Raw genomic sequence first — 24841 nt, forward strand, 5'->3', positions numbered from 1 at the left:
CATGGGCAGCCTGCTTTCAGGCCTGTGGAGAAGTTGGCACTTGGCTGGACCTTCCTAGAGGAAGGAGGAGACTAGGCTCATCTCAGTATGAAACATAATGCCCATTAAGTGTTGGCAGGCAGGCCACCTGGGGAGTCTGTGGGCTGATGGAGAGCTGAGCTCAGAAGGCACTCTCCTAGGGAAGAGGCGATGGCTCTTTCAAGCCATTCATCCATCCTAGTGCTTAGGAGCAGGAAATGGAGCCAAGCTTCTGGGTTCTTAGTTTCTTGCTGATGTATTAGCTGTGCAGCCTTGAGGAGTGACTTCACCTCTGTTCCTCAGACTCTTACCCTGTGGAATGAAGAATAATTGGCCCTACCTGTAAGAGTATATTAAGGTTTAAAAGACTTAGGGAGTGTGTTAGCTCAGCTTAAGAACTAGTTCAGTGTTTGTAAACCCACTCTAGTGAAATGATAGCTCTGCTCATCTGTATGATGACAATAGCTAAAGGCTTAGTCTGTGCCAGGAGATGGTCTGGATGTTTCACATATACTGTGTTTGATTCCTAACAACTGTCCAAAATCATTTGAATCTGTTTGTCTTTGCAGCCTCTTGCAGTCATCGTGTGTCCTGGGTGGAAAAAGGCTCAGTTTATTTTTGAGTTATTGGGAGACTATAGCATGTCCTCCAGGCCTCTTCATCCTGTGTTATTAACAATTGGACTTCACAAAGATGAAGCCAAAAATATGAAGCTTCCAAGGGGGTGTAAGCATCCTTTCCAAGCTGTTTGGTTTTCTTTGCAGAAGTCAGTGAGCTTGCCTAAGCAGCTGGGACCTCAGTGGCTAGCCATTGGTCTTCCTAGTTACCAATGGGTATCAGTGGTGAAGGTTTGGTCTTGACTCAAATTTCTGAGGAAACTGCATGATTTCATTCAGTTGTCATATGCTACCGAACATTCACTGCCAGATGCTGAGCACAGGGCTGAGGAAATCTGCCTTTCAGGCAAGCGGAGCCCTGGCAGCTGGGGGTGTGGTCATATATGCCGGCTCAGACAGGGTGGACAGGGCTTGCTTGCCTTGCTCACCCAGTAGAAAATGGCTGCTGAGAAGGAAGTGAAATCATGGTGAAGGACATATTGGAAAAACCTGTAGAAAACCTAAAAGATGTTCATTGTTTTTTTCTAAATGTAGGTGATGTGATTGTCACAACGCCACACAGCCTTTTGAGACTTCTTACGTACCGAAGCTTGTTATTCCTTAGACTCTGCCACCTGGTTCTGGATGAAGTGCACGTGCTGTTCTTTGAAGCTAATGAGCAAGTGAGTATGGGCACCTGGGTGTCTGCTGCTGTTCAGTATAATAGTGTGAATGTTTCTGAGGTGTGGCAGCTCTTCACTGATTAAAATGTAAACTTGTAGTTAATATACTATTCTGTAGCATGATTGTTATTGCTTGCAACAGCTTATTTTAAACCTGTGCCTTGTGCATGCTAGGAAAATGTTCTCCTGCTGAGCCATATTCTCTGAGTTTTTTGAAGCATTTGTTAGAAGCTGACAAGCTAACCAAGAACAATATTTTTGTGAGTGATGCTAGCCTTAGGTAAGGGTCAGGCTTTGCCTCTTAGTGACTGTGTGTCTCCTTTGAAGTCTTAGAGTACATTTCCAAGCTAGTTCTTAGATGATCAGCTTTGCATCATTGCCTGTCTGAGCAGTAGACAGTCTGTTGCTGTCGGCAGCATGCCATCACACCGTGCACACTGCTTATCTGCCCTGCAGAAACTAGGGCCTACCTTGTATTTTGCTTTGTTTTCCATACCAACTGGTAAACAGCAGGTTCCTATTTGCTTAGTTCCTATTTCCTTGGCTAGTAAGAATGAAAATTAATGCAAATTCATCTATTCATCTATGTGTTATTTGGTTGTTTTTATTTGATGGGGTCATCTTTCCATAAGTGAGTTTTAAAGTCTTTAACATAAGCATGCTAAGCCCTTGTCATAAACATTATAACCAAGATGCTGCTTGTGGCTTAATTCCATCCCAGTGGAATGTTACAGTGTTTATTGATTGACTATGCATTTCCTTCTTTTGAAAACATTTTTTTTCCTTTTTCCTTTAAGTCAACACACTAAAAACATCAGCTAGAAAGTCCCTGAATTCCGTGTTCTAGCTAATCCTTTACTCTATTTTGAAACAAAGATTAAATTTACTAATTTTTCAGATGTTTGCCATATTAGATAACTTTAAAAAAAACGTTGAAGTGGAGGAGCGGGAGTCTGCACCCCACCAGATTGTAGCCGTGGGTGTTCACTGGAACAGACACATAGACCATCTAGTCAGAGAGTTCATGAAGGATCCTTACGTCGTGATCACCGCCTTGGAGGAGGCTGCCCTCTATGGCAGTGTTCAGCAGGTGATGGGGAAGGGCTGCTGTATATCAGTAAGAACACATGTCTATACCCACAGTCTCATGCATATTATTTAAAAGAGCAATATGTTAGATGATCACTATGGTTTCTTCCTCAAATTTGTAAACATGAGTTTCATTGTACTCATTCCCTTTGCATGTTTTCCTATTACAAATCTAATCTTTCTAGGAGAAGTGCAGCTCCAATGCTGTGACACCTCAGAAACCACCTGTCCCTGTGTCCATTGGCAGGTAGTGCATCTGTGCCTGGAGTGTGAGAAGACCTCTACTTTACTCCAAGTTCTTGACTTTGTTCCAAGTCAGGCCCAGAAGACCTTGATCTTCACCTGTTCTGTAGCAGAGACAGAGATTGTATGTAAGGTAAGCCTGCCCTCACACTGGGACATCTCCACCATTGGTGGGAGCCAGAGCAGAGAGCGGTAGGGAGATCCAGTCTCACAGTGTAGCACAGGCTCTGGAGGAGGAGCAGTTTTGTGTGGCCATGTCAGATGAAGTGTGCAAGCTTTGGTTGGTGAAAACACGTGAGCATCAGTACTTGTGAGAAAACCAGGAAGATCATCTACATCGTAGGAAGAAGAGCCAAACACATTGGTTGTGAGATTTATCCTATTGGATCTAATTCTATAAATAGCCATGCTAAAATATAGAAACAAAGCCAAATACAAAATGAAAAACTAAGCACCATGTCTTTCTTTCCATCATAATAAGCTACAGCATACAGCTTAAAGGGCCTCATTAAGGGTAACACACATATCTGATGTAGATATACACACGTGTACATGTGCATAGAGACTCATGTTATCTAAAAGAGAAGTAGCTTGGCAAATAGTATTTCACTTAAAGCAGATCTTTAGATGGAAACTGTAGAGCCTTGGGGATGGTTTATGCTTGTGCTGTGAGTCCAAACTTGACCCTAGTAGTTACCAGTAGACCCATTGGCTGGGCTTACATGGGCGTGGTGGTGAACTGATGACTTTGGTTTCATCTTTAGGTAGTAGAAAGCAATTCAATATTTTGCTTGAAAATGCATAAAGAGATGACTTTTAATTTAAAAAGTATTTTGGAGCAGTGGAAGAAGAAGTTAAGCCCTGGCTCCCACATTGTGTTAAGTAAGTACTTTAGTTTCTATTCAGACAAGGCTGGGCAAGAGCGATCATTCCTTCCTTTATAGTTCTCATATTCGGACATCTCATAATTTTTAAGGTTTCAGAATTCAATCTAAAATGAAAATTAATTTCCTTCTTAAAAGGTGAATTTAGGTACCTCAGGGCTCTCAGCTTAGCAGGCAGAGTTCTTGCTGGAGTTGCAGTTTGGGTCACCTATGTAGAAAGCACCATATGTTGGTCTGCTATATCTGTCTGTTTATCCATCTATTCATGTACACATCTGTAATGATATTAAGGTTAATAACAGAAATACAAAGGTCAAGATGTACAGAGCAAGGGAAAACTCTATGAATAGCCTGATTTATGCTAGAGGAAGGAATTTTTCAAGCTAAAAGAGAGGCTACTGTCCTCTGGAATTTTATCAGTATGCTATAGCATTTTGCAGGGGTTGGGGGGGAGGAAGATAGTACTTTGCATATTAAAAGTGTGATGCAGACTCTGTGTAGATTAGTGGTTGAGCTTTTGCATAGCAGGTATGAGGCCTGACTTCAGTCCCTCACCTCAAATAAGGAAGCAAAATGTAGTACAGAAACATGGTACAGTGTGGGTACTTAACCTGATTATCAGAGTTCACGCAGAAACATCCATTTATGGGAACTTAGGGAAGTTCTTTTCTCCAGCCTTAACAGATGACTGCATACCACTCCTGGCCATCACCGATGCCACGTGCGTGATTCACTTCAGCTTTCCTTCCTCACCAAAAATATTTGGTGGACGCCTGTATTGCATGTCTGATCATTTTCAGAGTTTAACTGAACAGGTTTGATCGTTTTTTATTATATTTCTTGCTGCACTGTGTGTGTGTGTGTGTACATACCTACTAGCAAATTTAGACCCTACAAAGCTTTATTGAGTGAGATCAGATTGGTATGGATGATCTGCTTCTTTTATTCACCCCTAATTTTAAGGGTTCACCTGCAGAGCAGGGAGATAAGAAAACTAAATCTGTCTTGCTGCTGACGGAGAGGAATGCAAGCCATGCTGTTGGTGTCCTGCGATACTTGGAGCGAGCAGATGCCAAAATTCCATCAGAGCTGTATGAGTTTACAGCAGGGGTCCTGGAAGCCAAAGAAGATAAGAAGGCCAGAAGACCTCTTTGTCCATATCTTAAAGCTTTTGGCTTTTGCAAGTAAGTCAGTGCTTTTTAAATTGAGTGGTGGCATGCATTGAAATTCATAGGTAATAAACTTGCTCCTTGATGTAACTCTCATATGCCTATCTCCCTGTGTCAGCTCAGAGACCCACCTGCCTCTGCCTCTGCCTCTGCCTCCCTCCCGAGTGCTGGGATTAAAGGCGGGCGCCACCACGCCCGGCTTGTTTCTACTTTTAGTTAATGGGCCTGTGGCAGTTTGCAGGTGGGGCTATTATGTACTGTGCTGCTCTGAACGTTCTCTTGTATGTTTTTTAGGGAATATGTGTGTAGTCTTTTGTGTGACATAGTGAAAGAGAGGCTTGTGTCTTAGAGGTTAATTGGTCTTTGTTGTAGATTATCATGATGTGTGGGGCTGGAGAGATGGCCCAGCAGTTAAGAGCATTGGCTGCTCTTCCAGGGGACCCAGGTTGGATTCTTAGCACCCCAGTGACAGCTCACAGTTATCTGTTACTTCAGTTTCAGAGGACCCAGTGCTCTCTTCTGACCATTTTGGGCAGTAGGCATGCATGTGTGCATAGACATATATGCAGGCAAAATGTCCATACACATAAAAAAAAAAACCCACTAAATTTAAAAAATAAAAATGTCTCAAGGAATAATAAAGAGCTCTGTTCTTTGAGTTCATGCAGGGTTGATGAAAGAGTGGAGGAGCTCTTCTTACATTTGCACTGTTAGTGCCCTTTTCACACTAGATGCTTAGCATTTACAGGTTTGCAATAAAACTTTTCTGATTGTAGCTGCAGGTCAGTTTCCTGGAGACATATGGGATGAATTTCCTGTCTTAACATATGGGATGAATTTATGATCCTAGTTAGCCCATATAAAAGACATACAATCCAGGTATTTTTATTTATAAGCCATAAGCCTAGACTAGGCAGGTTTGGAGCTCTTCTAATTTATGTCCCTTGTCATATGCTGTTTCTCCTGGCCACGTTCTCATGGTTCATCTCCTCTCATGGCGGCCGGCCGCCTCTGTCTTACTTCTTTCTTTCTTCCTTCCTTTTTCTCTTTTCTCTTTCCCTTCCTTCCTTCCTTTCTTCTCCTCCTCCTCCTCTTCCTTCTCCTCTTCTTCCTTCTTCTTCTCCTCCTTCTCCTCCCCCCCACACCTGCAACAACCTCACTCTATCCTCCAGTCCCTTCTTTCTCCCTCTACTGCCCAATCACAGCTCTAGCCTTTTATTGACCAGTTAAATTGATGAGAAGGTTCATATAGCATCACTTAGTTTATGTGAGAATCTGCTTGTTGGCAGCAATCACATCTTGAGAAGCCAGTATTTCTTTAGTATTAGAATATATGCTAAAACATTATTCTATATATAAGCAGCACCAGACCAACCCACTACATTAGCACTTCATGTTAACGTATTTTCTTCTTGTTTTAAAATCTAGTCCTTTTGTTTCCCCAGAGACAAAAGGATCTGTCCTGACCGGCACCACATTAATCCAGAAATGGACATCCCAAGGAAATTATCCAGTAAAACACTACCAGTGTTTGGACACATTAGGGTAAGTTCTGCTAGTATTTTTGCCTACTGGTTAGCAGTGTTAAGTCATTTTCATGAAAACTTTTTGTTTTAATTTTTTACTATTATTATAATTTTTTCTGAGACAGGGTTTCTCTGTGTAGCCCTGGCTGTCCTGGAACTCACTTTGTAGACCAAGCTGGCTTCGAACTCAGAAATCCACCTGCCTCTGCCTCCCCAGTACTGGGATTAAAGGTGTGTGCCACCACGCCTGGCTTATTAGTTTTATTGAGAGTTTTATTACATGTTTTGATCATATTTATCCCAATCCTCCACCTCCTCCCAGCTCCACCCTCTTACCCACCTGATTTGGTGTCCTCCTTGCAACACGAAGCTGAGGAGTCCAGTTTGTGCTGCCCACATGTTTTTGGAAGTGTGGCCTTCACTGGAACATGTAGGGTTTGCCAAGGGCTATGCTCTTAGAGAAAACAAACTGTTTTTAAAGTATCAGAAAGAATTAACCACTGTCTGTCTATCGTGTTAGCTTCCTGGGGTTGCTGTAACAGAGCACTGCAGTTGGTGACTCACACGAGGGCTCTGGGCCCACAGTTGATCCCAGCACAGGCAAGCCTTCAGTCCATGCAGGACATTGTCCTTGTCTGTGTCGTCTCTCCCTGCCCCTGCTGCCTGCTAACTCCAGGAACCCTCCGGCTTGACATGGCTTGGTTTGGAATTGCATCTCCCTTAGTCTGCTTCTTTAGGTCACTGCTGCTTTCTTTAAGTAGGCTTCTCCTCTTCTCTCTGTTTCCCTATTAAAAGTAAAAAGTACTTGTCACTGTGTGGAAGGCTCACCCATTCGTTTAAAGCTGCCCCTCCTAGAACATTTGTTGTATACAGAAGTACTACCTGCTACATGCTTACATGTGCTTTAAATAGTCTGCCATTTAAGGATTCCTCGAATGTAAAGCAAAATTGCATGTATCCTCATGAGGAGATACTTAATGGTATTTGCAAAGACTTTTTTTTTTTCAAATAAAGACATGCTTATAGTGACTTTGGATGTTAAAATGTATTTAAATTATATATGTGTGTGTGTGTGTGTGTGTGTGTGTATCATTTATATGAAACACAGAGAAAAAATTCAAAGTTTGCATCTAGAGGTTAAAGGACAGCTTTCTGCCTTGTTGAGGCAGGGATGCTCTTGTTTTTGTCTTGTTGACTCCGGGCTAGCTAGTGCCAGTGTTCCTTCTCTACATCCACCTTGTTCTGTGTGCTGCACACCTCCACATGTGTCTTCTTAATGTAGAGAGGGTTGGGCTCACACTTGGGCCTCCAGGCTTCAAGGGCGAGCGAGTGCTGTTATGCACTGGGCGTCTTGTTGGCCCAGCTGTACTGCTGAGTATATTTATGTTCCAAGCTAATAGGGTTTCATTATTGACATGGTTTTTTCTTTCATTTCTAATTTTGTTAACTCATTTTTAAGTTTTCCTAATTCAGATTCATGTTGGTATTTTCTAGGGGACAGTACTGAGGAGTGATTCTAGAGCCTGTTGAACCTGCTTCCCTTTAGTGCTGAATAGATAACCCCAATACATTTTACTTTATTCTTTGTATAAAATAATAATCTTTCAATTATTGCTTCATTGGATAAGGTCTTACTACATAACTCTGGTTAACCTGGAACTCCCTTGGTGGCCGGCTTCCATAGTGGCAGGAGGTTTCATGCAGGCTGCAGTGGGAAAATTGTTATCAACATCTTAGTTATGGAATGTTTGTTAGCCGTAAAGAAGAATAAAGTTCTGTGTTTTACAGAAAAATGGATGTTCTGGGAGATAGTCATTCTAAGTGAATTAAGCCGTTCTCAGAAAGGGAAATATCATATATTCCCCCTATTGATTTTATATAAAATCATGGGTGTACACATTAAAGAAAAGTAGTAGTGGAATTGTCTAGAGGATAAACAGGAGGGAGGAGGGCAGGAAAAGGGTGGGTGGGAAATTGGGATGTGTGAGGTAATATGTCCAACATATTTACCTGTACAAAAACTTTAAAATACACAAGCAGTTTTTAAATAGATGTATAATAATTTCAATTAAAATGTGAACAAAGGACTAAACTAAAAGTGAACATCACAGCCGGGCATGGTGGCGCATACCTTTAATCCCAGCACTTGGGAGGCAGAGGCAGGCGGATTTCTGAGTTTGAGGCCAGCTTGGTCTACAAAGTGAATTCCAGGACAGCCAGGGCTACACAGAGAAAGCCTGTCTCGAAAAACAAAAAACAAAACAAAACAAAAAAGGTGAAAATCACTAAAACAAAATTTTTAATTTATTGTATGTATGCATGTGAGTGCACAGGTACAGGTCAGAGGTCAAAGGTCATTTTTTATAGTCTCCTTTGTAGGCTCTAGAATCCAAGGATCCAACTTAGACCATCAGGGCTATGTGCAAGTACCTCCACTAGCTGAGCATCTTTTGGGCCCTAAAATGAAGTTTTTGAAAACTGGAATTTTCTCTGAAATGTCCTCTGTTAAGTTTAAAAGAGGACGTCATTATTTGTGTGTGTGGTGGTTCTCTTGTGTTGGCCCAGTGTCTGGCCTGCCTCCTGCTTATTCTTCTGTCTTTCGTGCATACCATGGGGTCCTGTTGTGCTGACTGATTTCTGCAGCTGTCACTCGTGTGGGTTTTATTTCATTGTCTTCTACATGTGTTCATTGTATTTATTTCAGGTAATACCTTTTTACATTTCAAATGCAACCAATTACTTTGGTCGTATAATTGATAAACATGTGGATCTTTATGAAACTCTTAATGCAGAAATGAATGAATATTTTAAGGAGTCCAGTAATAAAACAGCTGCTAAAAAGGTGGAGAATTTGGGGTTGTATGGATTAGAAGAAAAAACACTTTTCCAGAGGTAAATGATCTGTAATCTATTCTCTACAATTGTGAGGTGTGAGTAATTTAAGTAGTGTTGGATGCTTATTCTCACCAATGTCTGGTATGGAGTGTGTGAACTTTGAGCCTGACCACCCCCCAGGAAAGTGGTACTTGTACACAGAACGCAAAACTTCCACTACAGATGTGCATAGGACACCATGCTAGCTCCTGAGCACAGAGTACAGTGGCCATAATACTCCAAATAGTTATTGGTCCATCACTGTGTAGCATGCACACTCCTTGCAACTCATTGAATTTCTCTCAGATTCCTATAGAAGAAGCACTGCTTTACAGAAAAGCAAGAGGAGCCATGGCTGGGTTGAGTAAGTTGTCTAAGGCCAGCTCAGTGGATGGCACAGTTAGTGTCCAGCACCCCCCACCCACGTGCTGATTTGTGCCTACCATGTGATTTACACATGGCCTGCACGTCTCCTCTCAGAACCCAGAGCCTCTCCTGTGTTAACTTTTATTACAGTATCAGATACAGGGTTTGTTCTTCTCAGAAGTGCTGCCTGTTCTATGGTTGTGTGTGCTTTAGACAGTCTGCCAGTTAAAGACTCCTCTGCTGTAGAGCAAAACTTCAGTGTAACAGAATAAGGAGGCTTCCTTTTTGGATTCCCTGATGTCCCTGCTGTTCTTTAGGGTTCAGGTGTTGGACGTGAGCCAGAAGGAAGACACCTGGGGTTTGGGGAGTGTCCTGGTGAAATTCATAGATGAAGGCAGGACCAAGCTCATCACAAGAGACCAGCTGCTGCTGCTCCCTGAGAAGTTCCACACTCTGCCCCCTCAGGCTGTGGAGTTCATTGTTTGTAGGGTTAAACCAGCTGACAGTGAAATTGAATGGAACCCAAAGGTGGGTTACTTAGCTTCTTATGTTTTATTGACTTTGGCAGTACATTTAACCCAGAACATAAAAAGAATTGCTACTTAGTTTGAGTTTCTATATGTAGAGGGTTTTTTGTTTTAATATGAGGTCTCACTGTGTTGCCCAGGATAGTCTTGAACTCCTAGATTCAAACAGTCCTCTGGGGCAGCTTCACGAGTAACTGGGACTATAACTACTTGAGTCTTAAATTCAAGCCTTTGCCTGACAATTTTAGGTCATTAAAAGCATGATTTCCTGAGGTTCCTAATATTACTGTGCACCACTGTAACAGCTCTAGCACCACAGGAAAGGCATCAAGGACTCCTGGCAATGTAGCCTGAGCCATTCGTGTTCTGTCTTAGAATGGAGTCAGTTTGAAAAAGAAGACAATGTGAGTACCTGTGCAAAATAGGGGCACAGGTTATGGACTTTCCCTGGGGTGGCCAAATGATTCTGTCAGGATTGGGAGCAGGGAGAGAGAGAGAGAGAGAGAGAGAGAGAGAGAGAGAGAGAGAGAGAGAGAGAGAGAGAGACACGGGCTGGCGGGAGGGGAGAGGGGAGAACATGCCAGAACAGGTCATAAAGATACAGGGGATCCCAAGAATGTCATCAACCAGTTAGGGTACCAACAGCAAAAATGCCTGTTCAATGCAATGCAATGCAATGTAATGTGTTCATTACAATGCAATGTAACATTGAAGACCATTTCACTCAGTCACATGGCAGTCTAAGATAGGTTTGGGGCTGATAGACAGTTCTGTTTATTGCCAAAACAATGAGTTCTGTTATGATAATGCACCTGATTCTAGAAGGTTAAATTTATGGAAGCTGGTTTATGGGAGATGAGATCTGCCATTATGACGTAAATTGAAAACCCCGCTGTGTTTTAAAGAAGGCTAAACACTACCTAGGCAGTGAGTCAGTATCCATTTAAATGCAACCTTGCAGTCATAAGTTTAATGGACAGCCTTTTCCACCTGGAAATCGTCCTCCTCGGTTCTAATAAGAATTCACTGAATGTTCATTGTATGTTAGGTGCCATGCTGCGTTCTGCACATCAGGAAGGTCATAGTCCTTGTCTTTTGTGAAACCTTTGGTCTGTAAAGATGGCTGAGCAAGTCTCACTGAAGAGAGCCTTCTGTAGAAATGGGACCCGGTCCTAGTGACGGTTACCATTGCTGTGATGGAACACCAGGACCAAAAGCGAGTTCTGGAGGAGAGGGTTTATCTGGCTGAACCTCCATACTGTAGTCCATCACTGACGGGAGCAGGGCAGGAGCCTGGTGGCAGGAGCTGATTCAGAGGCCATGGAGCCATTCTGCTTACTAGCTTGCTTCCCCTGGATTAGTCAGGCTGTTTTCTTATAGAACCCTGGACCATCGGCCCAGGGATGGCTCCACCCACATTGGGCTGAGCCTCCCTCATTAATCCTAATCCACCAGTTCTAATTTTATAAAATGTCTTTATGGCCAGATCTTAATGGAGGCATTTTCTCAATCTTCTTTCAAATAACTTAGCTTGTGTCAAACTGATATAAAACTAGACAGCACATGGGACAAGCTCTCCTGTGAGTTGTTCTCAAGCCACTCACTGTCCCGGGTGCATTGAAACCATCTCATGACAAGGGCCAACTCTCTCCTGTCCTGTTTTACAGGGATTAAAATAGCATGAGAAATAACTCAGACAGTTGTCTGTTGTGGCCCTTCCTGAGAGGAAAGTGGTAATGTGCTGAAGGTTGACAGAGGAGATGGGTCCACTATCCCTAGTGAGAAACAGCATTACAGGTTCAAAGGCCCAGGCCTCCTCCTGTTGTCAGAACTCACATGCGGTCTTGGGCAAGTTCCTGAACCTTTGCACACATGCTCTGTTAAACTCTGCTTCACCTTTGATGAGAAAGGAGCCTGCCCGCAGAGAGCTGTTACGGGAAGCAGAGGCAATATGTTCACTGTACTGTGCACCATACAGCATGTGCAGGCTAAGGCGCTTGCCTAAAGCTTCAGTTGAATAACAAAGGATTTTTTTCAGGTTACCAGATACATCCACCATAAAATTGTTGGGAAAACGCATGATGCTAAAGTAGTGCTGGCTCTGGGAAACACCCTTTGGATCGACCCAATGGTAAGTGTTTCTTTGAAAGATACAGAAATGATGCAAAGGATTCTAATGGAGGTTTACCTGAGGCTTTGTGATAGGGGAGATGTTTTTCATGTTATTTGGGTCATGGATTTGGTATGGGTTTTGTTTTTGTGTGGTGAGATTTTTTTCATGGTGACAGTGCATGTGGGCATTGTGTGTAATGCACATCTGTACCGTAACTTAAGTTCATGAACCTTTCCTTACTGCTTGTGGCATTCTCTAATATTTACAGTGGTTCTTTTTTTTTTTTTTTAAAGATTTATTTATTTATTTGTAAGTACACTATAGCTGTCTTCAGACACACCAGAAGAGGGCATCAGATCTCATTATGGGTGGTTGTGAGCCACCATGTGGTTGCTGGGATTTGAACTTCGGACCTTCGGAAAAGCAGTCGGGTGCTTTTACCCACTTAGCCATCTCACCAGCCCTACAGTGGTTCTTCATTTACCATTTGGATTATAAATCACAGATCATTACATAGGTTTCTGAGCCTGCTGCCCAACTTACTTAAGAAGTCACAGGTCAGAGTTTACCCCGAATGCTTGCCTTTCCTTGTTCCTAAAGCCCTGGGGCCGTCACTAATGAGGAGTCTGGTCCTTGGCACTCAGAGCTGTTTCTGTGTTCATCAATTCTGCCCCATTGCTTCACCATGCATTTGTTGAGCCCCCACTATGTGCGAAGGCCATACTATATCCTTGAATTCCACATGTGGAAAAAAAAGACCCTGTTGTGCCAGTGTGGAAGAGAAAGTCTTCCACACTGTGACCATGTGACATGTGGCTCAGAGGCCTGTATGTCTTTGCTGTCACTGCCCCTTTCTGTCTGCACCTCATGAATTCTTCACAATTCTGCTGCATCAGACAAACCTCACTTGTTTTGATTACTTAAAATACTTAAAGAAATTCAATTCCCATCTGTTGAAAATAAATTTCATATGGTTGGGAAAGATTTAACACATTAAAGGGGAGCTAAATACAAGATTTATGAATTACAGAAAAAGTCATTTTAGGAAAGAAAAATATCAATTACTAGAGCAGGTAAGTAGAGAGGTTTAGGAGTCTAATGTAGTGTCATAATTAGGATTATAGTTCTTTTTAGAAAAAAAGGAAACTTTATTAAGCAATGGTTTTATGGCTTGTTTGTTTGTTTGTTTAGTACAATCAGAATAAGAAGCAAAAAAGAGGGGCTAGAGGATGGCTCAGTGGTTAAGAGCACTGATTTTCTTCTGGAGGGTTGTATTTCCAGCACCCATATGATAGCTCACAGCTATCTCATGCTCTCTTCTGGCCTCTGTGGGTACTAGGCACATATATGATGCACAGCTATACATGTAAGCAAGGCATCTATACACATAAAAATGAATGTTTCTAAGGAAGAAAAAAAAAAGAAAACCGACTTGTTTCCACAGCTGTAAAGTGACTGCCGGTGTCTACTGACATACCAAAGGGGAGCAGCACTTCAGCTTGTCTTCCCAGAGCAACCTCCTCCCGCTCACTGAGTGAAGGTAGACTCTTCTGTGCGCCTCTCAGTTGGACTGTGTGCTCAGCAGGCCAGCCTGTCCTATCCCCAACCCTGTCCTTCCACAGAAGGGAGCACCTGACCTCTAGCCACACCTCTCTACACAGGGATCTCACTGTTGTGGGGTTTCATAGCAAGTCTTCCTTAAATTGTCCAACTTGAAATGCTTTGGCTAGAAGAAAAACAAGTAGATAAAATGGCGTAGAACTCAGGACTCGGAGCCTTGTTATGATGAGTCCTTTTAAGGCACATGAGGAATCCAAGCCTTGTCAAGGAGGCCAAAGGAAAGGAAGAAGGAAGCAAGCACAAAGGGTTTGTATTTGGTTACAGCTTCCTAGAATGCTATCCACTAAGGTATCATACCACAGGTCTGCCCATAACATAGAACCCTGCAGTCAGTATGGGGTGAGTCTTGACAGGATTCTACCATCGCCTCAGTGATAAGATACCTGGCTGCTGCAGGAAGCCTTGCACACTGAGACATATATCTGAGTGCATCTAGGAGGACAAAAGGCTGTGAGAGTACTAGTGACCCAGTCAAGATTCAGAATGTGACACTTAACAAATATTGCTTTCCCCCCCCTTTGGTTGAAGGTACATGTTACAAAACTTTCAAATCTAAAAACTTCTATCATTGATTATAATGTTCGAGCTGAAATTTTATCCATGGGAATGGGTATTGATAATTCAGAACACCTAGAACAACTGAAAAAACTATACAAAGAAGCTAAACTGCCAGCCTTTGAGGACCTTCCGTGCCAGACCTCGTAAGTGCATTTCTCTCTCCCTTTGGAAAACATAACATAGGGTTAAGTTTAAGGAGTCTCCATGTTCTAACCCTCAGCTTTAAAAGCTTTCAGGGTTCAGGGCATCTTGTTGTCCTACACACAGCTTACCCCTCTAGTGTTGCTGGAGTGATAGAAGCAAGTCTTGGGCACATTGTTTTCATTGTTTCTTCTACAGAAAGGACTTTGTTGACATCTTATTTGCAGATAACACAGTGTGCAGTTTGATAGTACACTCGGGTATACTCAAAGTACAGTACACCAGGGGAAGAACAGAGATGGGGCTCCCTGGCTGTGCCTGTGTTTGAGTGGAAAACACGTGCGCTTTTCTGCTCCATTCCTGGCTACGTTATCACACACTGAGCATACGACTGATGTATACTGTGTGTGGGGCTGCTGATCTAAGGATGCACTCTCAGTGTCCCTCTGAGCATGTCCTCAAGCTCATCTTGTGTGCCGCTGGGGAGGGAGGCGTCCACAGACCCACAGCCACACCACCAGTGCTGCAGATGTGGAAGGGCAGGGTCATCTTTCCCCTCTCTGGGGACCCTGGGGCCAGCTTGCTGGAGTTCATGCCCTCCAAGGGCCGTTTAACCCACACCTCTGCTACACCAGGGCCAGCTCCACTGCTGCCCAGGCAAGGTGTGGAGCCCATGCTCTAGAGTGCCGCAGCTGGCAAGGAGCAGGGCCAGCTCTCCTGCTCTCATGACCCCAGGGGCAGCTCTTAGGGTTAGAAATTGAGCAATCTTAAAAAAAAAAACATATATAGTAAAGTCACTCTGAGAAGTGTTAATCCCACTGTTGGAGAATAAAACCACTACTATAAATTTGAAGTAAACTTTAATTAAATACTGGCTAGGATGATGGCCTTTGGTCAGATCCATTCTGGGATCCCTGAAAATGGTGGCAAATCACATTTTGCAGAAGCTTATAAAAGTGTTTCCCATCCAGTCTGCTGTAGGAATTCTTAATCCCAATCCCCCTTTAGCCACTTAGTTCCTGGATAAAAGGCACACACAACCTTTATTTTTACAATAAGCCTTAAACAGCACTAGAGCTGGGCAGATATCTACCCTCTATGCTATTAGAATCTATTTTCCTATTCACAACTGCGAAGTTATTGCTTACTCTGCTTCATTTTATTTGCCAGCAGGAATGTGCAAGTAAAAGCTATGGAGGCAGGGGGCGCTGGCTGGAGAGAGGGCTCAGCAGTTAAGAGCACCTACTGTTTTTTTGTTTTGTTTTTTTTAACTTTAGTATCATGTCTAGGATTTATTTTATTTTTCATTATTATTATTATTAATCATTCCATTCGTTTATTTCTCAAATGATATCCCACTTCCGGGTTACCTCTCCGCCAATCCCCCATCCCACATCTGCCATCCTCCCTCCCTCTTTTGCCTGTATTACGGAGGACCTAAGTTCAGTTCTGAGCACCTGTGAACTGATTTCCATAGTGACTGCACATTTTAGATGCCAACCATGGTAACCACATCCTCCCCAGAATTTGAGGTCTTTTTTTACTAATGGTCATTCTGACAGGGTGACATGGAGCCTAAAGCAGCTGTAATTTGCATTTACCTGACCTCCAAGGATAAACATGTTATCCAAGTATTTATTGGCCATTGGTATTTCTTCTTTTGAGGATTGTCTATTCGGTTTATCAATTTATTTATTGAGTGGATAATTTTGTTGTTTTGTGTTTAAATTTTGCAATGCTTTATACATCCTGTCTGATGATAGCTGGCAACAACTTTTCTCCATTGCTGTAGGCTTTCTATTCACTCTAGTGATTGTGTCCTTTGCTGTACAGCATCTCAACATCATATAATCTCCTTCATCAAGTCTTGGAATAATTTGCTGAGTTCCTGGAGCCCAGGCCATGGTGTGAGGATCTAGTTGGCCTATGGGTTCACTGTGGTGACCTTGGAAGGTTGTTAAATTACAGATGAAGGGGAAGGTGGCCATAGAATCTGGCAAAGATAAAATAGTTTGTAATATGAAATGACTTTAGTTTTTGTTGAAGCAACTTATGGAATTAGGATACTAGTGGTTTTCCTTATACTTCAAAGAAACAAGAAATGTTTCTATTACTATAAGGTATTCTTTAACAATGAAGATGCTATTATTCGTGGGATTTATTCCTTAACTCTGGGCAGAGTTGTGCAAGTCCTCTTCACACTACAGCCTTGGAATTGAGCAGAGCGAATCTTAACTTGCTTGTAGTCAGAGCAAGGTCAGAGCAGAGACGGATGCAGAACCTTTGAAGTGAAAGACCCTCGAAGGGAGACCCTCACTCAAGTCTCGGGAAGGTGCACACCCAGTGAGACACTGAGACCGAACTTGCTGTAACCACACGAGGCTTTAATGGCACACAAGCAACAAAGGAGCGCTCAAACCAGCATACTGGGGTCAAGACTCATACACCGTGCAGGGGTAGAGGAGTTCGACCCCGGCCTAAACTTTTCACAGGCTTATAAAGGCAAAAACCACAAACCAAAAGGGAGGAGTAGAAAGAATTGGCGCGGTTACACATGATTGGCTCATTTAAATGTCAGCGGGGTGATTACAAGTTAACAGGGTAGTACGTGCCAGCTAGGGCGTAGGGAGGCATAAGGGCCTGGGACTTATCGAGGTTCACAGGACATCTGGTTAATGTATGATTTATGGTGGACTGAGGGAGGTGCCACCCAGGGAGGCGCCATCCTGCCAGATGGCTATTGAATCAGCCTTGATAGCTCTGGCCAGTTCTTGCATTCCTTTTCTTATCTTTTATGGCCAGACATTCCTTGCTACAGGGTGGGTCTTGCTGTGCCTGGACTTGCCTGGGCCTGTTTATTAAAGACTAAATAGCAAATTTTACTCTTCATTCCCCACTTCTTCTTGTGGATAGCTCTAATCTTAGAGCGACCCTTCCTCCCCTTAAGAGCCTGATATTGCTGTCTGAGGACCATGACTTGTATGGTGTTCACTCTATCTTTAACAAAAGCAACCAGTTTATTTAAAATGCATGGCCCGAAAGTGAGCAGGAGGAAAAGGATAATCAGAGGGCCTGCCAGGGTGGATATTAGTGTAGTAAACCAGGGAGACCTGTTAAACCAGTTTTCATACCATCCTTGATATGCTTCTCTTTCTTTGCTTCGTTTTTCTAACCTTTCTCTGAGCTTAGCCATGGAGTCCCTGATAACATCGGAATGGTCTACATAAAAACAGCACTCTTCTTTTAGTGCGGCACAGAGTCCACCTTCTTTAAGAAAAAGTAGATCTAGCCCCCTCCTGTTCTGCAATACTACCTCTGATAGCGAGGTCAAAGATTCTTCGAGTTTGGTAATGGACTGCTCTAGCGCCCCTAGGTCTGCATCCATAGCTGCCCTGAGCTCATTATAATAGTAGGGCTGTTGAATGAGGGCAGCAGCTCCGGTTCCGACCCCAGCCACTATTCCTATGCTCATTAAGACTGCCAAAGTCAGAATGACAGGTTCCCGTTTGTATCGGGTTCGGTGATCAAATTCATCTAAAAAGGAGCCCTCATCATGGTATAGGAGCCTAGGAACGAGTTGCACTAACATGCAATAATCTCGAGTGGAATTAAAAATAGCTGCAGACACACAAGGGGTTAATCCGGTATTGCAAGCCCAAACAGTGTCTAAAGGGGGTACCAGGTACCGACTCTTGTCAGCCGCCTGGATATGCTGGGTCTGGTTACAAAGATGCTGCTTGTCTTGAGGTACTTGACCCAAGCAGAGCCCGCTTCCTGAAACAGCCTCTAAGGTTAACTTTTTGTTTTTTTCCCCACGGACATCGAGAGTGGTCCATGGTCTTATTGTAGGCTCGTACTTGGGCTATTCCCTCATAGTAAGGGGGGTTGGACGTATAGCACAACCAGCAGGATTGGGTGGCATTGGGATTGGTGTGATTGAGGGCTAGAAACGCCCCTGCATTAGTCTAAACAGGCGATTTTCGGTGTCTGGGGGTAAGGGGGCGGTGAACAGGGGTAGAACAGGACTGCGGGAGGAAACTTCTCCTGAGAGCTGTGTAAACTTAGGAGCTTTCTGGGTGGAAATAGGAATGGGCCGAAGGCGGGGGTTGGCAAGTGCTGTATTGGGGCTTATGGTTCGTGTGGGCAGACTCTTTAGTTTTCACTGATAGTGAAAACGAACCCAGGGTCTCCTCTTCCAACGTGTATTCTCAACCCCCAGCGATTCCCTTTTAGCCACTGGCGATTTTGCTTTCCCTGTGATATAAAACTGATATTAAGAGGATTGCAATAATCGCCTCTGCATGGGCCCCAGGGGCTGTTGGACGAAGCACATCCGCTATCAAGGTATCTGTAAGGATGTCTTTCACCTTGTGCCATGTGTTCAGGCTCGCAGCCCCTTTTTACAACAATTAGATCCCAGTCAGAAGAAGGTTTCCAATAGTTCTCTCTTGTAGTTTCACATCCCCATTTAGCACAGAAATAACTTTTTGCCCCTCCACATTTCCTCGCATTATCTCTGCTCAATCCTTGCCCGGGGCAGACGTAGAAATCGGTTGCCTGAAGGTTTGCTTGGAAGAGCTGCCCTGAGCACCCCACCCAGGTCCCCTCCACTCCAGCTGAGACACACTGTTCCTCTGGGGGAGGCTTATCTAGTTTTTCATGGGTTGGAAGATCCCAGACTGGGGATCCGGCAGCCAGCTTAAAGACGTCAGGTTGGAGGACAGGCCACCACGCCCATGAAGGGTGTACTCCTGTTGCTGACCACACAATGCCACCCACTTCATTGAGCACTTCCCAAGTCAGACTTTGGGGGGCATGAGGGTTATTATCCAGGGTTGGTGTCACAGCGAAGGCGCAGCTTATGAGGATTATCAGTGACAGCCACCGTCCAATTGTCTCTGTAGTCGTTCTTATCTTGGTTGGGTGCCTTCTTTATGTGGGAGGCGTGGATCCAGGAGGTGATCCCGTCTACCTTTATGGCCGTGGGTGTGGTCAACAGCACTAGATAAGGTCCTTTCCACTGAGGCTCAAGCGTGCCATCGTGATGTCGTCTGACCAGGACTGAGTCTCCGACCTGGAACCTGTGGGGCACCGCAGTGGTCCCCGGAGTGTAGGCTTCTTTGATCTGGTTCCAGATCTGTGTCCTGACAACTTCTAAGGCCTTTAAATGGGTGAACAGAGTAGAGGGTGAGGAAGAATCAGCGCTGGGATCCAATATCCCGCCTGACTCAGTCAAGGGGGGCAGTCCCCCATGTAGAATTTCATAAGGGATAAGGCCGAAACGTCCAGGTGTGTTTCAGACCCTAAGGAGCGCAAAGGGAAGGAGGGTCACCCAGTCTTTGCCGCCGGTCTCAATAGCTAATTTAGTTAGAGTCTCTTTTAGGGTTCTATTTATTCTCTCTACCTGTCCTGAACTCTGGGTCTGTAAGCACAATGTAATTTCCAATTAGTCCCCAACTGTGTGGCCAGATCCTGACTTACCTGGGCAACGAATGCGGGCCGTTGTCTGAGCCAATTACCTTGGGGATCCCAAACCGGGGTAGGATCTCTTCAAGGATCTTCTTGGTCACCACCTGAGCAGTTTCAGACTTGGTGGGGAAGGCTTCTACCCATCCTGAGAAGATGTCTATGAAAACTAGTAAATACTTATTACCATATTTTCCTGGTTTGATCTCAGTAAAGTCCACTTCCCAGTAAACTCCGGGTCTATCCCCTTCCCCCCACCCCCACCCCACCCCGTTGTCTTTTTCCTTGTTCATTAAAGGGGCATGCAGCATTGGTTAGGGCAAACGCTTTGCAGGATTTAGTTACTTGTTCGGCTACGGGATGTAGCCTGAGTACATAATAGTTTGAGGACTGGACTAAGTCACACAATTTCTTTGCCCCCAGATGCGTCAGGTGATGAATGCGTTCTACATACACCTTTCCTTCTCTATAGGGCAAAATAATTTTTCCTTCTTTCGTTCTTGCAATCCCATGGTAGCTAAATCCCTTGGACTTTCCTTGTTCTTCAAGATCTTCAATCATTTCATAATCTTTGGAGGTATATTCAAAACTGATCTCTGGGGTTCCCTTTGGTTCTTCTATAGTCCCTAGAGGCAGCGTAGGGACACCTTGTGCTGCCTGTTTGGCCGCCCAATCTGCCATCTGATTTCCCTGGGCTACAGGATCTTGCCCCTTTTGATGGCCAGGGCAGTGGACGATGGCCACTTTCTTAGGCATGTGTATAGCCTCTAGGAGGGCCAAGATTTCTTCTTTGTTTTTAATGTCCTTGCCTGCCGAGGTAAGCAGCCTCCTTTGTCTATAGATGGCCCCATGAATGTGGGCTGTGGCAAAAGCATAGCGGCTGTCAGTGTAAATGTTGATCGCCTTACCTTCTGCCAGCCGCAGAGCTTGAGTTAGTGCCAGGAGCTCAGCCTTCTGAGCTGAAGTTCCTTCTGGAGGACTGCTTGCCCAAATTACCTGTTTTCCGTCCGCCACTGCCGCTCCCACTCCTCTTTTTCACTCTACCACAAAGCTGCTCCCATCTGTGTACCAGTCAGGCACACCTGGCCAAGGTCGATAAGTCAGATCCTTTCTCGTTCCAGTTTCTTCAGCCAGGATATTAGTAAATTGATGCACCGGGGTGGAGTCATCTGTCTCGGGGAGGAGGGTGGCAGGATTGAGGATGGCAGGTGGGGCGAAAGTCACTCGGTCATTTAACAACATGCTCTGGTAGTGGGTCATCCGGGCATTAGTCATCCAACGGTCAGGGGGCTGTTGCACAATACTCTCTAGAGCATGGGGAGCAATTACAGTCACATGCTGACCCAGAGTAAGCTTGTCAGCGTCTTTAACAAGTAGGGCTACTGCAGCAATGGCGTTTAGACAAGAGGGCCATCCACTAGCGACTGGATCCAGTTTTTTTGACAGGTAGGCCACTGGCCGCTTCCAGGGCCCCAGAGTCTGAGTCAGGACTCCGAGGGCTACTCCAGCCCACTCATCAACATATAGGGTGAAAGGCTTAGTCAAATCTGGCAGGGCCAAAGCAGGGGCTGCAAGTAGACCAGCCTTTATGCCATCAAAAGCTTTTTGGTGTTCCTCTGTCCAGGTGAACGGGACTTTTTCTTTAGTGAGTGTGTACAGAGGGGCCGCCAGCGCTGTGAACCCCAGTATCCAGAGTCTGCAATATCCCGCTGTCCCCAGAAACTCACGTACTTGCCGCGGAGTGATGGGGGTCGGGATCTGCATCACGGTCTTCTTTTGAGCTTCGGTGAGCCACCGCTTTCCTTCTCGGAGGGTGTAACCTAAGTAGGTCACCTCAGTGCAGCATAGCTGAGCTTTTTTAGCAGATACCCGGTACCCCAACTCAACTAGTTCATTTAGGAGCTTTTTGGTCCCGTCGAGGCATAGTTCCTGGGTTGAGGCTGCAAGGAGTAAATCATCTACATACTGCAAAGGAGATACTTGGGGATTCTGTGCCCTGAAAAGTGCGAGATCATGATGGAGAGCTTCATCAAAGAGGGTAGGTGAGTTTTTGAATCCCTGTGGCAGCCTAGTCCAGGTTAGCTGACCCGTATGTCCTCCCTCTGGGTCTCGTCACTCAAAAGCGAATAGCGGTTGGCTACTCGGGTGCAACCTGAGACAGAAAAAGGCATCCTTCAAGTCTAGGACAGTGTACCAGGACCGTTCAGGCGGCAGAGAACTCAGTAAGTTGTAAGGGTTGGGCACGGTTGGGTGAATGTCCTGTACCTGCTTATTGACTTCTCTTAAGTCCTGGACAGGCCGATAGTCATTTGTCCCAGGCTTACGCACCGGCATAAGGGGGGGTGTTCCAAGGGGACTGGCACGGGACCAATATACCCTGTTGTAGCAGTCTCTGGATATGCGGTTGAATGCCTTCTTTAGCCCCTTGGCTCATGGAGTACTGCCTGACTGAAACAAGTGTGGCAGCCGCTTGACTACGACAGGTGGCACTTGTCTAGCCAGTCCCATCCCAGCCTGCTCTGCCCAAACCTCTGGAAAAGCTGTCAGCCATTCCTTAGAGGGTAAAGTCCCAGACTTCTGTTCATGGAGGCGATATTCTTCTTCTAAATTTAAAACTAAGCATGCCACTGGATTCTTATTCCATGAGATCTCAGGTCCATCAGAAGTAAACTGGACTTGTGCTTTTAATTTTGTCAAAAGGTCCCTGCCTAGCAGGGGCGCCGGGCACTCAGTTATCACAAGAAAAGAATGAGTCACTTTATTTTTTCCTACTTCTAAAATCCTTTTGGTTGTCCAGGGATAAACTTGCTACCTGTGGCTCCCACAACCAAAGTCTTTTTGGATCCCAATTGTCCTAATGGCTCGGTCAAAACTGAATGTTCTTCTCCTGCATCTACTAAAAAATTAACAGGGGTCCCCTCCACGGAGAGAATTACCCTAGGCTCGGGGAGGGGGGCCGAACCCTGACTCCCCTAATCTTCCTCGAGGGCCAGCACCTTGGGGCCCCTCTGTCTCTTCTTGGGGCATTCTCTGGCCCAGTGTCCTTTTTCTTTGCAATATGCACATTGGTCTTTCTCAAGCGGTAATCTTTGTCCTCCTGGGGGTCTTCTTGCCCTGTTGCCCAGGTACCCTGACTGTCCTTTCTCTGACCTTCCTTCACCTACTACTGCGGCCAAAATCTTAGTTAAGTTCCTTTCCTGCCAGCGATCACGCCGGTTCTCTCTCTTCTGCCTCTTTCTTCTCTCTCTCTTGTTTCTCTTCCTCTGTTTCTCTCTTATGGTACACTTTCTCAGCTTCCTTCACTAAGTCCTGTAAAGCATAATCCTGAAGCCCCTCCAGCCTCTGCAACTTTTTCTTAATATCAGAGGCGGACTGACCAATAAAAGCCATAGCTACTGCCACCTGCTGTCCTTCTGAGGAGGGATCAAATGGAGTATATCTCCTATAAGCCTCTATTAGTCGTTCTAAGAAAACGGAGGGCGGCTCCACTAGACCCTGAAGAACTTCTCTTACCTTGGCCAAATTGGTGGGTCGCCGTGCGACCCCCTTGAGAACTGCTACTAGAGTCCGACGGTAGACCGTGAGACCCTGAGACGCTCCCTACCTTCCGCAGTGTTGAAGTCCCAGTCAGGACGGGCCAAGGGGAAAGCTGCATCTACAAGGTTGGGGAGATTAGTGAGGGGTCCCATCTGGTCCTGGGACATTCTTTCTGGCTTCTAGCAGGATCCTTTCTCTCTCTTCAGTTGTAAAGAGGACCTGCAAAAGTTGTTGGCAGTCATCTCAAGTGGGCTGATGAGAGAACATTAGGGACTCGAGGAATCCCGTTAAGCCTTGAGTGGTTCTCTGAAAAAGAAAGGTGATTAGTCTTCCAGTTATACATATCGGCCAACGAAAATGGCTAATACTGCAGTGGGACCAACTCCCCAGGGGCAGGGGCAGGTCCCCCCACATTAGCTCTTAAAGGCAAAGCAACGGTGGAATCTGGTCTAGATCCACTTCCCTCTGGGCTGCGGCCTCTGTGGCTACGAGTCCCTCCTCTCGGTCCTGTCTCAGAGGCCGCCCGGGGGTCCGCTGGGGCAGGCAGCTGTGGGGGAACGGGTTGAGGAGTTGGTTGGGGGTAAGGAGGTGGGGAGGAGTCAAGGAGAAAGACATCATCAATTTCAGGATAGATGCGCGGTGGGGAGAGGGGGGCGATGGAACGGGCTCTGGCAGATCTGGGGACGTCACTTTTGGTTTCGTGGCTATGGCCACCATCGCTGCCTAGGCTCCTGAAGTCCAGGTCCACAGCCAGGGTGGTGGGTTTTGGACCAGGTCCTGCCACACGATAATATACGGTACCTGATCAGGATTGCCCCCCCCCCCCGCGGCCTGAAAAACAACTCGCGAGAATAATAGGCAGGCTGAAGTTTCCCTCCGATGGCCAGTCCACACCGAAAGTTGGCCATTCAGAGGAGCAAAAAGTTTGCCAAGGTCCCTTCTTGACCTCGACGGAAAGATTGTGGGACCTAGTCTTAACGTCCGTCCAATGGTTCTGAGTCACTGTTAGTGGGGTCGTCACAGTCTGTCCCATTTCGAGCTCTGCCACACACACGATAAAAACAATTACAAAGACTACAAGACTCAAAGACAAAACCAGTACCTGACTCCGAGTCAACCAGAATTCCTGAAAGGAATCAGACGGCCTAGAAACAGGCCTCAGAAACAGATTGTCAAGGAGAAAACCTGTCTCCTGACTCTCTCCGCGGGGGATCCACCAGGCGTCCCTGGTCCTCCCCCTGTCCTCCTGGGACGAACGAATGGTGGACACCTGGACACATCTATCCTTATCCACTCCGCTCTCCCTCCTGGAACGTGGCCTCAAAAGAGCATTTGCAAAACCAAAACTGCGCACCAGATTTTCAGAGAGAATATAGACACAAAACCAAGACAAGACAGAGGACCTTACCTCCAAGTGGGTCTAGGACCCCT

At 45.2% G+C, this 24841-nt stretch overlaps 1 protein-coding gene across 2 annotated transcripts in view; it reads left to right on the plus strand.

Annotated features, from left to right (window-relative positions):
* Tdrd12 (tudor domain containing 12) overlaps nucleotides 1-24841 on the plus strand; it is an 84423-nt gene that overhangs the window by 52023 nt on the left and 7559 nt on the right. For both annotated transcript variants that reach the window (XM_021169021.3, XM_021169020.3), the window contains exons 14-25: nucleotides 588-744; nucleotides 1170-1297; nucleotides 2196-2387; nucleotides 2634-2762; nucleotides 3394-3511; nucleotides 4189-4328; nucleotides 4477-4697; nucleotides 6128-6227; nucleotides 8913-9100; nucleotides 9766-9976; nucleotides 12014-12106; nucleotides 14237-14409. In XM_021169021.3, coding sequence (XP_021024680.1) covers nucleotides 588-744; nucleotides 1170-1297; nucleotides 2196-2387; nucleotides 2634-2762; nucleotides 3394-3511; nucleotides 4189-4328; nucleotides 4477-4697; nucleotides 6128-6227; nucleotides 8913-9100; nucleotides 9766-9976; nucleotides 12014-12106; nucleotides 14237-14409 — 1850 coding nt within the window. The remainder of the gene's footprint in view (nucleotides 1-587; nucleotides 745-1169; nucleotides 1298-2195; nucleotides 2388-2633; nucleotides 2763-3393; nucleotides 3512-4188; nucleotides 4329-4476; nucleotides 4698-6127; nucleotides 6228-8912; nucleotides 9101-9765; nucleotides 9977-12013; nucleotides 12107-14236; nucleotides 14410-24841) is intronic.

This window comes from Mus caroli, unplaced genomic scaffold (assembly GCF_978045245.1).
Source record: "Mus caroli unplaced genomic scaffold, Mus_caroli_1 scaffold_8, whole genome shotgun sequence".
NCBI classification, from domain to species: Eukaryota; Metazoa; Chordata; class Mammalia; order Rodentia; family Muridae; genus Mus; species Mus caroli.